At 51.0% G+C, this 16,913-nt stretch overlaps 1 protein-coding gene across 1 annotated transcript; it reads left to right on the top strand.

Annotated features, from left to right (window-relative positions):
- The first annotated feature begins 52 nt into the window (after nt 1-52).
- Actn3 (actinin alpha 3) lies at nt 53-16,686 on the top strand. The gene is made up of 21 exons (XM_021151533.1): nt 53-293; nt 5,149-5,263; nt 5,539-5,658; nt 6,021-6,107; nt 6,194-6,281; nt 6,709-6,787; nt 6,871-6,952; nt 8,938-9,023; nt 9,470-9,562; nt 10,164-10,394; nt 10,519-10,666; nt 12,474-12,624; nt 13,131-13,239; nt 13,327-13,467; nt 13,745-13,927; nt 14,359-14,493; nt 14,589-14,768; nt 15,439-15,585; nt 15,674-15,739; nt 16,159-16,317; nt 16,399-16,686. Exons 1-21 carry the CDS (start codon nt 150-152, stop codon nt 16,555-16,557), a joined length of 2,703 nt encoding a protein of 900 aa, XP_021007192.1. The 5' UTR covers nt 53-149; the 3' UTR covers nt 16,558-16,686.
- The last annotated feature ends 227 nt before the right edge of the window (nt 16,687-16,913 follow it).

Raw genomic sequence — 16,913 nt, 5'->3', positions numbered from 1 at the left:
AACCTCCCTCGCCCCCTATCTGGCCCCACCCACGTACCCCATATTTAGTACGAACCCGATCTGGGGGCTGGGCCGGGCCCTACTTAACCCGGCCTGAGTGTGCAGGAGCTCGCCCAGTGAAGCAGAGCGGAGCCAAGAGCCTGAGCAAGATGATGATGGTTATGCAGCCCGAGGGTCTGGGGGCCGGGGAGGGGCCCTTCTCTGGCGGTGGGGGCGGCGAGTACATGGAACAGGAGGAGGACTGGGACCGCGACTTGCTGTTGGACCCGGCCTGGGAGAAACAGCAGCGGAAAGTGAGTGCTCACCCATTTCCCAAAGGCAAAAACTGAGGCTGGGAGGCCAGGCAGTTCTTCTCGGGCATCTGGGCAGTTCAAGGTCAGAGCCTGCCTGTAATCTAGAGTGCAGCTCCCCAAACCAGGCTCTGCCCACCAGCTATATGCTGTCCTCAAAGATCAGAAGCGTTCTCATAGGGATTTAGGCTATCAAGGACACCGTGGAGTCCCTCAGTGACTCCCCAACAACTTTAAGCCCACTGCCCCTCTTGTGTTGGTAAAAGTGGATTTTGGACAAGGTCCAAGAGACCCAACTCATTCTTGGATGGGAGGTGAGGGGTTCTCAGAAAGTTATGTCCCTCTAGTCTCCAGTTCAGTATCCCTAGACCCCATCCTGAGGAGAACATGCCAGACATACAACCAGTGGATTTGGGGTGCAGGAGAGAACAGCCGTCTCATATTCTTTCCCATCCTCTACTCTGTCTTCTGCTACGGGTGGATCCCTCTACTGGCTTGACAATGGAGGAAACTGAGGCCCAGAAAAGGGCACAGATAGGCAGCCTGTTGTGTACTGAGGGAGAAAAGAATGCCCCCATCTGAGGGTCTTTGTTCCTTGCCTCACCCCACTCTTTCCCAAGATGCCCCTCCCTGTCTAGAAGCCCTGAGTCTGCTGAAAAGGCCAGAAGGTCAGGAGGAGGGGAGCCCCGGCTCCCCTTACCAGTAACCTAACCCAGGCTCCCACATGGACACTTGTGCTGAGGCAGCGCCTTTGTGGGAGCTCAAGAGGGCCATGAGGGCAGCCGTTGCCCAGGCTCAGCCTTGCAGGGCACTGCCCCCTCCTTTCCTGGATCATTTTACCCCTGGCTCCCAAGAGGAGGGAGCAGGACACCTGGGTTCCCTGAAGAGAAAATGATTCCATCCGAACTGAGGAATTTTTGAGGCTCTGAAGGCCAGGCTTAGGGTGGGCACCATGAAGCCATGGGACTTGCCTTTTGCCAATTGTGCGTGCTTTTAGGAAAGTAGAGGGCATTGCAGGACCTGAGAACCCCAGAATTTACAAGCAGATCATTTCTGCTGTGTTAGATGACAGGAGCTGACTGCAGGGGTGAGAAGCCTGAGCTGAATGGAATGAGGCCTGGGATGATCCACCCTCCCCCCAGCCCCCTCCCCCTTCCCCTGCACCTGTCTCCAAGCATGGCTGTGGTCCCTGAGTTCCTGCAATCCCCGGGTGATGTCATCCCTGCCCCTGGCTCCAGCTGCCCTTGGCTCCTCAACAACCCTCACCCTACCCATCCATCCCTCTCCCAGATCAAAGTCCATGTGTTCCCACTACAACAGCTGCCAGTCTCTTTCTTGCCTTTGTCATCTAAAATATCAGAACCATCCTTTCATTCCAATTTCTAGCCATCCATGTCCACCAATGATGTCCACCACCAACCCAAGTCCACATTAATCCATCAACAGAACGGGGCAGATGCTCTGAAAACCAGTTAGCATGCCCTGTGTGTGGGTGGACATGTGTGTTTTCTTCCCTCGGTCCACTTTGTTTATCTCAAAGCTGTAACATCCTTGTGGTACAGCAGGTACCACCCTGCCCCATCCATCCCTGCTCCTGCATTTGTCCTCACTTACCAGTGACTCCAATATCTATGGTTCCCAGCTTCGGAACACTCTGTTCTCCCCTGATACCAGAGTCCACTACGATTGACAGTATTAAAAAAAAAATTGGTTCATAAACATGTCTAGGCTTTTTAAAAAGGTCTCACGTAACCCAAGATGGTCTTGAATTCTGATCCCCAGCCTCCCCTTTAAAAAAAAAATATGGGATTTGGCTGCATGTATGTAGTATGTGCCTTACTTCCATGTGTGGTGCCTGCGGAGGTCAGAATAGGGTATCAGATTCCCTGGACCTGGAGTTACGGGTGGTAATGAGACGTCAAACAGATGTGGGGAATTGAACCTGGGTCTTCTGCAAGAGCACAAGTGCTCTTAATCACAGAGCAATCTCTCCAGGTCTTTCCTTTCTAAGTGGAGGGTGCAGATATGCACTCCCACATCAAGCTGTAAGTGGTGCTAGGAGTCAAGCCTGGGGCTGCTGCTGCTTTTTTTTTTTTTAAGATTTTATTTATTTTATATATATGATAAGTACACTGTAGCTGTAGCATCAGATCCCGATACAGACGGTTGTGAGCCACCATGTGGTTGCTGGGATTTGAACTCAGGACCTCTGGAAGAGCAATCAGTGCTCTTAACCGCTGAGCCACCTCTCCTCTACCAACCCAGCTACATCTCAGAACTCCCACTAAAGATTTATTTTTATCTATGTGTATATACATGGGAGCCCATGGAGAGAGAAGAGGATGTCAGATCTCTGGAGTTGGAGTTACAGCAGTTCTAAGCCTCCTGGCATGGGTGCTGGGAATCCAGGCTGAGCCACAAGTAATCTCACCACTGAGCAATCTGAGCGATCATCTCACCCCCGCTCAAGCCCATAAGCAGGCCATAGGCGGTGTGGCAGAAGGAAACAGAGACAAACCCCACCTCCTCGTTCCCACTCCCATCTCTCTCTACCCCTTGTATCCATCCCACCTCCTTATTTTTCCCTTCTGCTCTGACAACCGTCATCCCTGCTCTGCCACCAGAGTGAGCCTTTATTTATTTATTTATTTATTTATTTATTTTTCGAGACAGGGTTTCTCTATGTAGCCCCAGCTGTCCTGGAACTCACTCTGTAGACCAGGCTGGCCTCGAACTCAGAAATCCGCCTGCCTCTGCCTCCCAAGTGCTGGGATTAAAGGCGTGCGCCACCACTGCCCAGCCAGAGTGAGCTCTTAAATGTACCATTCTATATTACATCTGGGAAACAGAAGCAGGCAAATCTCTGTCAATTGGCTTGTTCTACATAAGGAGTTCCAGGATAGCCAGAGCTGCATGGAGAGACTTGTCTCAAAAATAATTAAGTTCTGGTGCCTCCCTCTTGCCTGAAGCTTTGCCAACTCTCTGTAGCTCTCAGGATCAAGTTCAAACTCCCCAGCTTAGCACCCAGGATCATGCATGACCTGGCCCCTGCCAACCCTCCGGTCTGTCTCTCACCACTGATAGCCCAACACCCCCAGCTTCATTCCAGCAGTGCCATAGTGCAGTCCCATAAACAGAACAACTGTTTTCACTGCACACTTCCCCTGTGTCTGCCTCTGCCTGGCATGCCCTTGTCTGCCCTTCCTGGGCCTGCACAAGCTCCTGCTCTTCCATCACTGCTCTGATCCAATGTGAGCCTACATCAAGAAAATTCCACCTAGTTGAGACATTCCCCCTCCACCTCTGGTTCCTCTGCATGTCTCTGTCAGTACACCTCAGAGACCAACATGGCTCTGGTTGGCTGTGAACCCCTTCAGGACAGGGCTACATCTTATTGAAACTTGCATTTGAGACCAAGGATGTAGCTCAGTTCCTAATAAAGTTTTGACTGAGTTTAGCTTGAGTGAAGACCTAGCTTGGATCCCCAGCATCAGATAAACTGGGTGTGGTGGTGCAGGTCTGTCATCCCAGGACTCAGGAGATGGAGAGAGGAGAATCAGAAGTTCATTGTCACTGCTGGCTACCCATTAAGTTAAAAAATAGATGAAACCTGGGATACATAAGTCTCTGTCTTAAAAAACAAAAAAACTCTCATGTTCCCCCCACCCCCAGTTGCCTACCCCCCTGCCATTTGTAGACCCAGGGCGTCCAGACTCCAGCAGTGGAAGCAACTGCAGTAAATATGAATGCAGTCTCTTGTGCTTGGTCCCTATTGACTAAGGATCCACTTATACACCCCCTGTAACAGAAGCTCACCAAGTTCCCTTAGCAACCACAGCTGTCCAGTATTTATAGCATCCTCTTTGACTCCAGCTCCCAGCACACCTGGAAATCTGGCTGAGGAGAGAATTCCAACTGGCTTCTAGGGCACCTCTCAGGAGCATCTGTTTTCTGACTTCCAGGACCCTTCCAGGCCAGAGGAAGAATGACCAGAGACATTATAGAGTCTGACTCCCCCACCCCTTACTTGGACGAATACGGAAACCTAAGGACAGAGAGATCAAGGGGTAGCCTTAGATCATGGAGAGAGACGGCAGCTGAGATTGGAGCCCAGCCCTGGACTCCATCAAGGATCCAGTTAGTGGTAGTGCTCAGGGTCTGAAGACCTGGTAGGTTGGCAAGTACATGTGTCATCATAGAACACCCCCATTCCCAACAGATGCAGGTATAACCCAGTTCCTCTTGTCTCAGGTGGACGCTGAGGCTGGCTGTAGAGAAAGGGATCATGTGAGCCGCAGTACCTGGCAGGCATCAACAGGCCTCTTCTTTGAGACGCTGTGGGGATAATTAGGTGCTTAACGAATCATTCTGAAACAACAATAGACTGTTGATCATCGGAGCAATGCTTTTCCCTTCAGAGTCTCCCTGGCAGGTGATTCCTACTTCTCATCTAGATGCAGTTCCCCTGAGTATCTCTCAGTTTAGAGACCGTACCGCTAGGCTGCCTGAACCTCGGGGAACGCCGCACTTGGAAGTGTGTTAATGTTTCCTAGTCCCATCTCCAGTGATTAAGATTAGATAAAGTTGAAGTGCTGACACGAGAGGTCCCAAATCCAAACTGGTACGCACAGAGGCCCCAGGGCCATTTCTCTTTTCTCCAGAAACTAAAACTCCAGAAGGGAAAGGAGTGAAGATTACGTAGAATCCAGGGGCTGAACCAGGATTTACATTCAAGGCCTTGGATATATATATGACCTGTCCTAGCGGAGGAGCTAGGCCTGTGTGTACCAGACTCAGTCCCAGGCATCCCCGTCCCTAGAGCCAGTCCTACAGTCCAATCACTGTCCTCTGCCCTTAGACCTTCACTGCCTGGTGCAACTCACACCTGCGCAAGGCAGGCACGCAGATCGAGAACATCGAGGAGGACTTCCGCAATGGCCTGAAGCTCATGCTGCTCCTGGAGGTCATTTCCGGTGAGGGCGGGCATACACCGTGGTCAGGGGAATCCGGAGACCTATGGGAATGGTGGCAGCAGAGTGCTGGAAGAGGCTTGTATTGGAGAAGGGACAGCTTGGGAACAGCGGGGTTGGTTTATTATTTATTTATTTATTTATTTATTTATTTATTTATTTATTGCTAAGAATCAAATTCAGAGCTGCAGTCAGGCTAGACAAATACTCTACTACTGAGGTACATCCCGGGCTCCCTCTCATGACCTTTGACCCTTACCCACTCCTTTTATACTCAGGAGAGAGGCTGCCTAGGCCCGACAAAGGCAAGATGCGCTTCCACAAAATCGCCAATGTCAATAAAGCCCTAGACTTCATTGCCAGCAAAGGAGTTAAGCTAGTGTCCATCGGTGCTGAAGGTGAGGAGGGGACAAGAGGGGTCTTGGCAAGGACTCAGGGGAGTCGAGAGGTTTCTTTTACCTACAAGAAACAGTGGAGATAATTATTCCTGTCTGTCAGAAGCAAATGTACCAAAAATGCTAGCCCAGCACCTGGTACTTAGCAGGTGTCCAACAAACCATCCTAAAATTAGGCATCACTAGCTGACTGCCGTGTGCTTCGTAGGCATCACTAGCTGACTCCCGTGTGCTTCGTAGGTATTTACCTACTAGCTACCCGGTCTTTGGAGGGACACAAGGGCCGGGAGGCTGAGCCAGAGGATTGTGAACCAAGGCCTGGACACAAAGGTCTGGAGTCCAACCCTGACCTCTCTCCCTGGCAGAAATTGTTGACGGGAACCTGAAGATGACCCTGGGCATGATCTGGACCATCATCCTCCGCTTTGCCATTCAGGACATCTCTGTAGAAGGTGAGGAGAGGAGGAGCCATGTGGAGAGGGCCAGCTCAGACTCTTTCCCACTTCCCAGCTAACACCTCTGCCTCTTCACCACCCAGAGACCTCAGCCAAAGAAGGCTTGCTTCTCTGGTGTCAGCGGAAAACAGCACCGTACCGCAATGTCAACGTACAGAACTTCCATACCAGGTCTGTTTGATGGCCTCCAGGGGGCACAGTGAGGGTAAGACTGGCCCCACCCCAAACCACAGCAGGGGCTCTGGTTCAGTTCTTGAACAGCCTCTGAAGCAAGGACTCAGGATCTATGGAAGTGAATGAGATGGAATAAGGGGGTTGCAGAACACTTCCGGGGCAAGGAGCAGTTGTGACATCCCTGGAAATATATTTCAGCCACAGAAGATAGGGAGAGCCTACATATCTAGAAATTGGTTTGGTGTGGGCCCTAGGACTGGGAAGGGATCACGAGGACCTGGGAGAAGCTGGCAATGGGGTGCAAAGGACTTTGGACTTGACTGCTTCTTACAGAAAAGGCTGTCCTGCAGAAGTAGTTCAAGGATAGGGGTGGGACATGGCCTCAGCCTGAACCAGGGCCTGTCAACCCTTTCTCTCTGTCCAGCTGGAAGGATGGCCTGGCCCTCTGTGCTCTCATCCACCGTCACCGGCCAGACCTCATTGATTATGCCAAGCTTCGCAAGGTGGGTCTCTATAACTCACAGACCCAATTCTGCAGTCTCTGCCTTCAGATGACCTTTCACTGTTCCCCCTCATGCCTATCTAGGATGACCCAATTGGAAACCTGAACACTGCCTTCGAGGTGGCAGAGAAATACCTGGACATCCCTAAGATGCTGGATGCAGAAGGTAGGTCAATGAATGAGAGCAGCCTTAAGTATTCCCTTGATCCAGTCCAACCTTCACATAGTCGCCTACTCTCTCCTCCTCTATTGATATTTATTCCTGCCTCCTACTCTATCCCCTTCTTTCTTTTCAAGGTCTTATGTCTTTTTAGACAGAACCTCATGTAGCTCAGGTTGGCCTTGAACTCCTGACATTCCTGCCTCTACTATACCCAAGTGCTGGAATTATAGACATGTGCTACAATGTTTCCTGCCATCATTCCTCTTCTCCATGAGCTTTCCATTACACTCTCCCCTGCCCTCCTTCTCCTGGCTTTCCTCTATGGAAGGGATTCACTCTGTCATATATCAAAGCTCCCTGATTATCCAGAATAATATTGGTTCCTATGACTGGAAGCTTCTTTGGGGCACAGTCTGCCTGTGGATCCTGGGTCCACGCAATGTTCAGTCAATGAAGCATCAAATATTTTCTGAGCAATTGCTGCATGGTACCCTGGATGCCTGTGTACCGTGGAGAACTGCTTTCTTTCTTTTTTTTTTTTTTTATTACATCTTTTCCTCAATTACATTTCCAATGCTATCCCAAAAGTCCCCCATACCCTCCCCCACCCATTCCCATTTTTTGGCCCTGGCGTTCCCCTGTACTGGGGCATATAAAGTTTGCATGTCCAATGGGCCTCTCTTTCCAGTGATGGCCGACTAGGCCATCTTTTGATTCATATGCAGCTAGAGTCAAGAGCTCGGGGGTACTGGTTAGTTCATAATGTTGTTCCACCCATAGGGTTGCCAATCCCTTCAGCTCCTTGGGTACTTTCTCCAGCTCCTCCATTGGGGGCCCTGTGATCCATTCACTAGCTGACTGTGAGCATCCACTTCTGTGCTTGCCAGGCCCCGGCATAGTCTCACAAGAGACTATATATGGGTCCTTTCAGCAAAATCTTGCTAGTGAATGCAATGGTGTCAATGTTTGGATGCTGATCATGGGATGGATCTCTGGATATGGCAGGAGAACTGCTTTCTGTTGTGTGTAATTTTAAAAACATGCTTCTATCTTTCCTGGGAGTTTGGCCTGCCTTCTGGCCTCTCCTGGTTCCCGGGAAAGCTGGGAGCTGGGAGCTGCTGTCCCCTTACTTACCGACTCCTTTTCTTTTGTTCTTCATGGCTAGCTCCATTAGCCACATTCCCCACTTGCCAAGCCGCCAACTGTGGCCCGGCTACTGTCTCTACCTGTCTTTGCTTTGCAGAATGAAAAACACTCAGACATCTTTATTATCTTTGAACTTGCCAGATAACACAACTGCTGGGCACAGAATCTCCGGCCCTAACCTTATCAGCTAGCCTATATCAGCCATCCACTGGTGTCAGAGGCTGCCAGTTCTAGCTACCCCAAGATGTTACATGGTTGGTGGGTGCTCCTTGTTCCAAAGCCTGGCCAAAAAAGCCCTTTCTCTTTCCTCGGGTCTCCTCTTCCTCTTGGGACCTGTAAGTCCTACCTTTACCCTTCACCCAGCAATTGGCTCCCACCTTCTTTATTGACCAAATCAAGAACCAATTAGGGAACCAGACTTAGTATCAGCTTCTCCCCCTATAGCTTTCAGCCCCCTACCCCAAGGAAATCATAAGACTTAGAGAAAAGACAGAGACTAAGTTGCAGACTGGCTGGGAGCACCAGGCAGTGTGCACTGATCCTTCACGAGGGTCTCAGTGGCTGCACACTCATGCGTGGTCTCACACCAGGAGCTGGGGTGACCTTAGAGAGTTTTCCGTCATTCTGTCCTTCTGAGGACAGTCTCCGCATGGAGGGGAGAGTCTTCAGTTCATTCCCCACTCTGGCTTTGGTCAACACACACATTCCAAGGGAAGAGTTGAAGATGTCGCTAAGTGGTAGAGCACTTACCTATCATGAGAAAAGCCCTGGGTTTGATTCCCAGTGCCTCAAAACAAACAAACAAACAAACAAACAAACACCACTTTTTTGTCCTCCCCCAGATATCGTGAACACCCCCAAACCAGACGAGAAAGCCATCATGACCTATGTTTCCTGCTTCTACCATGCGTTTGCTGGGGCTGAGCAGGTAAAGGAAAACTTCATTGCTGCCTCACAGAGGGCATTGCTGCCTATGTAGGGGCTGATGACCCAACCTTGGTGTTAGCCCAACATTTGGAGGTGCCAAGGCATATAAGTGGGGGGGGGGGGGGGGCCGGGGGGGGGTGGGAGGAGAGAGGGGCTGATGTTGGGATTTAGAATCTAAAAAACAGAATAAAAAAAAAAAAAAAAAGGGGGGGGGGGGGGAGGGCCACCGTCTCCGTTTTAGACAATGGGTTTTCAGGGAGCTGGGGGTGGGGCTGGGGCTGGGGGTGGCAGAAGCCTTTGTCCTGAGAGCTTCCTCTTACCTTAAAGATGTGCTTACCTGTCCTCAGTTTGTTCATGGGCCAGGCTCTTAAGGACTTTACAGAGAGGGAGGAAGGTTGGGGTGTCCGGGGTAGCTTGTCCTAAGCCCTCTTGCTCTCTCTACCTCAGGCAGAGACTGCTGCCAACAGAATCTGCAAGGTCTTAGCCGTGAACCAGGAAAATGAGAAGCTGATGGAGGAGTATGAGAAACTGGCCAGTGAGGTGAGGCTGGGGCCAGAGGGCCCCTTCCCACTGTGCGCCTCACCTGTCCCCACTGACCCTCCCAGCTCCTCTCACCTCTGACATGAGTCTGCAGAGCCGCCTTCTGGCTTTTCTCTGGCCTGCCTCCTCACCATCTCCTGCCCTCTGTCAACCAAAACTCACCTGGTCATTACTGATTCACTTATTGCTCATTCGTTCACTGACTGATCCCTTCCTTCCCTTGTATTTAGGCAGCCATAAGGCCTTTGTCTCCATGCCAATCTATGTTGGCCCCTGGACTCAGAGATTGTCCTGGAAGAGTGCTTGTCTAGACTATGGGAAACCCTGGATTCAAATCCCAATCTCTTTCTCTCTCTCTCTCTCTCTCTCTCTCTCTCACACACACACACACACACCACACACACACACACACACACACACACACACACATCCTATTCCTTCTCTGACTAGTAAGGACAGAGTACCCTGTTCTGTGCTCCATAGTTTTGAAAGTCCCTTCCATGTATTTGAGGCCCGACTCTATGCCCACCATCTATGTGTGGAGTGGAGATGGGTGGATGAGGTCAGCTCAGAACTCTCTGTCTTGCTCTGATCCTGGCAGCTGCTGGAGTGGATCCGCCGCACTGTCCCATGGCTAGAGAACCGCGTGGGCGAACCCAGCATGAGTGCCATGCAGCGCAAGCTGGAGGACTTCCGAGACTATCGACGCCTGCACAAGCCTCCCCGTGTGCAGGAGAAGTGCCAGCTGGAGATCAACTTCAACACGCTGCAGACCAAGCTGCGCCTGAGCCACCGACCCGCTTTCATGCCCTCCGAGGGCAAGCTGGTTTCGGTGAGCTCGGCTGGGCATGAGGGTGCTCTAGCTTTGCCCATATGACCTGGATGACCTTGGGTTCTTGATTCCCATCTGCATAATGGGTGAACCGTGATGGAGGCCACCTTTGTTTTCCACTCAGGACATAGCCAATGCGTGGCGGGGGCTGGAGCAGGTAGAGAAGGGCTATGAGGATTGGCTGCTTTCGGAGATCAGGCGTCTGCAGAGGCTTCAGCACCTGGCTGAGAAGTTCCAACAGAAGGCTTCCCTGCATGAAACTTGGACCCGGGGTAGGTACAGTTCATGGGGCAAAATGCACAGGACATGGGCAGATGCTCTGCAGGGAACTGGAGACAAAATGTTCTCCCCCCAACTCTCACTTCAGAAATTGCCTTGCTACATAGTTAGTGCTAACTAGCTTGGAATTCCTTATGTAGACCAGGCAGAGAGTCACCTGCCTCTGCCTCCTGAGTGCTGGGATTAAGGACATGAGCTACTGAACCTGGCTGGAGATGAGATTTTTCATTCCATCCTGACTTGCTGCTATGCAATCCATCCGGGCTCCTCTTGGGACTGGTTTTGTTATCTATAAACTTAACCTCCCTCGTCCCAGGCTCTGGTCCTCTGTACTTTTGACTAATTTGTTGCATAGCTTCTGTATGTGAAACAGGTGTCCAAAGATAAACCTGCCCCTAATCTCAACATCAGTTCCATATTCTAAGTGTATTGATACAGACAACTAACTGCATGAGTCAAATATATCGCTCCCCATAACATCATCCACTCGGAGTCTGTCAGAGATTTCAGCCCTACAAAAGGATGAGGCCTGGAGGAAGCGCTCAGTAGTTAGGAGCTTGACTGCTCTTGCAGAGGACCAGCACCCAGATGGTCGCTCACAGCCATGTGTAACTCCAGTTCCAGGGCATTCAGAACACTCTTCCTGTGCACCAGACGTGTGCGTGTTGTACATATATGTGTGTAGACAAAACACACATAAACATAAAGACAAATGTTAAAAAGAACGACTCCTTAAAGACCAGTCTGTTCAGCTAAAACAAACAAACAAATATTCATAATGGATTATGGCATAGTGAATAACAGTAGTTTGGACATTTTTTGTTGTTGTTGTTTTTTGAGACAGGGTTTCTCTGTATAGCCCTGGCTATCCTGGAACTCACTCTGTAGACCAGGCTGTCCTCAAACTCAGAAATCCACCTGCCTCTGCCTCCCAAGTGCTGGGATTAAAGGTGTGCGCCCCCACGCCCGGCAAGTTTGGACATTTTTATAAGAACTTCTGAAGTTATGGTGCCACTCTCGTTTAACCCCAACATGGGGAGACAGAGGAGGCAGATCTTTTGAGTTTGAGGCCAGCCTGGTCTATATAGAGAGTTTCAGGACAGCCAGTAGAGAGACCCTGTCTCAAAAACAAATAAACAAAAAGAGAAGTTCTGAAATGTACAGCTTAGGTAACCCTGGGGCAATCTCTGAACATTTATACCTGTCACCTTCTGCAAAATGCAGGGGCCGCTAATGAAGGTTCCCACCACTGTTGCTGCTGCTCTTGATTTATAAAACTATAGTAATCACCACTTATAAACCAATGTCACACACAAACGCGTGTGATGCATTCACACAGTAATCATTCATGGAGGGTCTGCCATCCACCAAGCTGTCAGGCACTGTGCCAGGGGCTGTAATGTGAAAGGTGTGTAAATGAAACCAGGTCGAAAGACTGAGGGCATCACAGAGGAATGGAGTAGTTCAAAGGCAGGGTGGTGATGGCAGAGGCTGGCAGATCTCTTGAGTTCGAGGTCAGGCTGGTCAAAACAGCAAGTTCCAGTACTCCAGGACTACATAGAGACCCAGTCTCAAACCAACCAGCCAAGCAAGCAAAGAAACAAACAAAAAAAAGCAAACACTAACAACAAAAGGGGGGGGGCTCAAAATCAAGAAATTCCTTGTAGCAAAGGTCAGCCTAGCCGGTGCTGGGTCAGGGAACACTTGACATCATCGGTAAGCGAAGCAAAAGATCAGGCTGGCACCTTCTCCAGCTGTGGCGGCCTCTGGGTGGCAGGACCCTGTTTTCTTTCCGAGCAGGCAAAGAGGAAATGTTAAACCAGCATGACTACGAGTCAGCCTCGCTGCAGGAGGTGCGAGCGCTCTTGCGACGTCATGAGGCCTTTGAGAGCGACCTGGCTGCACACCAAGACCGGGTGGAACACATCGCGGCCCTGGCCCAGGAACTCAAGTAGGCGTGGCCAGAGACCCTGCCCCACCCCCTCCTCATTGAGCTCCTCCCTACTTCTCCCTCAGACCCTTGGTAAACAAGTGGTTGCATCCTGTTTTCTCTGGCACCATTACTGGCGTATGCCCTTCTTGAAACACCATCCCCAGCCCTTTACCCACTCTGCTGCCTGTACTCCACTGTCCCCACGCCATGGGGACCCTTTCCACCTCAGGATATTAGCCTACCACCCCAGTCAGCCTTGGCCTCACCATCCACAACCTCCAGTTTCCCTTCTCCCACAACCCTGCTTCTGAAACAGCAGGTGCCACATCGGGACACCTCCAGGGACTGGAGCTGAGGATTCTGAGTGCCAGTCTTCCTGAAGGAACACACTGAGAGAGCCCAAGAAGAATAGCTCCTCTGCCCCATGCTTGCTTTGGCTACCTAACCCCGTAACTCCTGTACCCTTACCTTGCCTTGGGTCCCACCAGGGTCTGACTCTACACTCTACACTTTTGTCCCGTCAGTGAGCTCGACTACCATGAGGCAGCCTCGGTGAACAGCCGCTGCCAAGCCATCTGTGACCAGTGGGATAACTTGGGTACACTGACCCAGAAGAGGAGGGACGCACTAGAGGTGGGCAGGAGGGCCAGGGAGCTGAGGGCAAGGTGATGAGGCCAGCAAGCTGGGAAGGATCTGATCCCTGGTCCCTCTGGCCTCTAGAGGATGGAGAAGCTCCTGGAAACCATTGACCAGCTGCAGCTGGAGTTTGCTCGGCGGGCAGCCCCCTTCAATAACTGGCTGGATGGGGCTATTGAGGACCTGCAGGATGTGTGGCTCGTGCACTCTGTGGAGGAGACCCAGGTGAATGAAGGCATTAGGGAAAAGTTTGGGAGGCACAGGATGTGATGAGAGGAAAACTGGTCTCACATTTCATCAACCAAACCTTTGTGTTCCCGAATAATAGAAATACGAAGCAGGAAGAAAATCAAACAACCCAATTATAGAGTGCTGGGTGAGAGGCAAGAGGCATAGGGTTTTGGACGAGTCCTGAACCAACTACTAGGTGTCCTAGCTCTGTGTTCTGTCCCTGTGGCCTGTGATAAATGGGTGTGCTGGCTGATTCTTCCTGTTCCCCCAGAGCCTGCTAACAGCACACGAACAGTTCAAGGCAACGTTGCCCGAGGCTGATCGAGAGCGAGGCGCCATCCTGGGCATCCAAGGAGAGATCCAGAAGATCTGCCAAACATACGGACTGCGGCCAAAGTCCGGCAACCCCTACATCACCCTCAGCTCGCAGGACATCAACAATAAGTGGGATACAGTGAGTGCAACCAGCAGCCCTGCGTGGTCCCCACTTGTTCTCGCACATTTGATTCAATGAGGCCTCTGATGTCCAAAGATATGGGCAGTAACTAAAGCCCACTCCCATCCATCTGGGGCTTGCCACAGATAACACGTGGCACTGCATAAGCCTCCAACATCATTCCTCTATCAGGACTGACAGGCATATAGAAAGAATATTGTTTGCGTACCATCCATCCACAAACCCACCTATGTGTCACTGGTCCCCATTTTACAGATGAGGAACCTGAAGCCTATAAATATGAAGCCATTTCCCTCGGAGTTTACCCACATATCCCATTTTGACTCATGAAAACAATAACTGAGGTTTGAGGGCCTGAAGGACATCTTGCCTCAGCACCATCTCCTGGCCCCCACAGTTGGCAATGATATGACCACTCTCCTTCCCAGGTCAGAAAGCTGGTACCCAGCCGTGACCAGACACTGCAGGAGGAGCTGGCCCGGCAGCAGGTGAACGAGCGGCTCCGGCGACAGTTTGCAGCCCAGGCTAATGCCATAGGACCCTGGATCCAGGGAAAGGTGGAGGTAAGGGCTGGGAGAGCTGGGCCAGCACAGGGATTGGCATGAGGGCTGGCCCACTGGGAGGTGAGAGTACTTATTCTTCTTGGGTACCCTTGCAGGAAGTAGGACGGCTGGCAGCTGGGCTGGCCGGCTCTCTGGAGGAGCAGATGGCAGGTCTGCGGCAGCAGGAACAAAACATCATCAACTACAAGAGCAACATCGACCGGCTGGAGGGTGACCACCAGCTGCTGCAGGAGAGCCTAGTCTTTGACAACAAGCACACAGTCTACAGCATGGAGGTAGGGTCTCACCCTTGGGAGAAAGGGAAGGGAAGCCTGGCCTGATGACAGCTGGAGAGAGCCTGTGTGTCCCAGGAGGGTCGCCATATTCAGCCTGGCAACCATTTGTAATATCCCTCTGGCAATTTGGCTATCCCGCAGTAGAAAGTGACTTGTCTAGACGAGGTGTGGTGATGCACATCTCTTATGCCGTCACTTGAGATGCTTGAGGATCAGGAGGTCAAGGTCATTCTCAGCTATGTATTCTCATAAAGTTCAAGGTCAGCTTGGACTTTATGGTGCAAGGAAGGAAAGAGAGAGGGAGAAGAGAGACATTTTCAAAGTCACAAAGCATTCTAAACTCAGGATTGGCCATGCTGAACAGTCAATACTTAATCAAACTTTAAGACAGAAAGTTTAGAGTCTCTTAAGGGAACCTTGAGGTAGGGTTAAGAGGTCCAGTAAGGGGGAGGATTTGCCCAATGCCACACAGTGAATTAAGAATACAGTTAACTAGACAGCCAGGTATGGTTGTGCGTGTCTTTAATCACAACATTTGAGATGCAAAGGCAGGTGGATCTCCATGAGTTTGAGGCTAGCCTGATTACATAGAGGGTCTCAGGACAGCCAGGGCTACATAGAGACCCTGAGACCTGGCTACTCCCTGACTGCCCTGTCTCTCACTTTCCAGCACATTCGTGTGGGCTGGGAGCAGTTGCTCACCTCCATTGCCCGCACCATCAATGAGGTCGAGAACCAGGTACTGACCCGAGATGCCAAGGGCCTGAGCCAGGAGCAGCTCAACGAATTCCGCGCCTCCTTCAACCACTTTGACCGGGTCGGTGGGGGCTAACTCCTGTGGGCTGACAGACTTGAGGGCGGGTGGGATTTGGAGACCAGACCTGATATCCATTTGCCCTCGACAGAAGCGGAATGGGATGATGGAGCCCGACGACTTCCGAGCTTGTCTCATCTCCATGGGTTACGATCTGGTGAGTGCCATGGCCACTTCAGAAGCATCATCAGATCCCCTCCCTCTGCCTGGCTGCCTCCTCACACAAATTACCTTTTCTGCTCATCACACTCACGCAAAGGCTAGCTAAGATACTGAGAGGTAAATTAACCAGTCCAGTGTGACCTTAGCTTGGACCATTTTTCCCCCTCTAAGAAACAATGCTACATTGTAAAATATCTGAACCATGAAGCAAGAGAGGGAATTGCCACAGGCAAATGGCTACTTCTTTCTGCCTAGCATGGACTCCTTAAAGCCAAACTGAATGATGTCTTGGGAAGAGGATATCTTGTCACTGGGGTGATATAAGCCAAGTATGAAAAATCCCCAGGAGGGGACATGAGGAGCAAGACCTCTTTCCCTTAGCATGGACACAGTGCCTGATGTCTATCTCTGCAGGGAGAAGTGGAGTTTGCTCGAATCATGACCATGGTGGACCCCAATGCTGCTGGGGTTGTGACCTTCCAAGCCTTCATTGACTTCATGACCCGAGAGACTGCCGAGACAGACACGGCTGAACAAGTGGTAGCCTCCTTCAAAATCCTGGCAGGAGACAAGGTGAATCTCACTCAGTGGAGGGGCTGCAAGGCTAGGACATGACCCAAGACCCATGGTCCCTTAATGTCTCCTCTTTTCTAGAACTACATTACCCCAGAGGAGCTGCGGAGAGAGCTCCCAGCCGAGCAGGCTGAGTACTGCATCCGTCGGATGGCGCCCTACAAGGGATCTGGGGCTCCATCTGGAGCTCTAGACTACGTGGCTTTCTCTAGTGCCCTCTATGGAGAGAGTGACCTCTGACATTCTCCGTGGAAAAGGAGAGAGGGCACTTCCTGTGGTGGATTCTGCTGTCCCTCAGGGCCAGGCTTTCAGGTCATCCAGTGCCATACTTCTGAATAAAGATCAAGCTGTGGGCCTCTCCCATCTGTTTTTTTTTTTTAAAGATTTATTTATTATATGTAAGTACACTGTAGCTGTCTTCACTCCAGAAGAGGACACTCCAGAAGAGGGAGTCAGATCTTGTTGCAGATGGTTGTGAGCCACCATGTGGTTGCTGGGATTTGAACTCTGGACCTTCAGAAGAGCAGTTGGGTGCTCTTACCCACTGAGCCATCTCACCAGCCCTCCCATCTGTTTTTGTTTGTTTTTGTTGTTGT

This window comes from Mus caroli, chromosome 19, assembly GCF_900094665.2.
Source record: "Mus caroli chromosome 19, CAROLI_EIJ_v1.1, whole genome shotgun sequence".
NCBI lineage: Eukaryota > Metazoa > Chordata > Mammalia > Rodentia > Muridae > Mus > Mus caroli.
The sequence above is the reverse complement of the archived record's forward strand: the minus strand, read 5'-3'. Positions and strand labels throughout refer to the sequence as shown.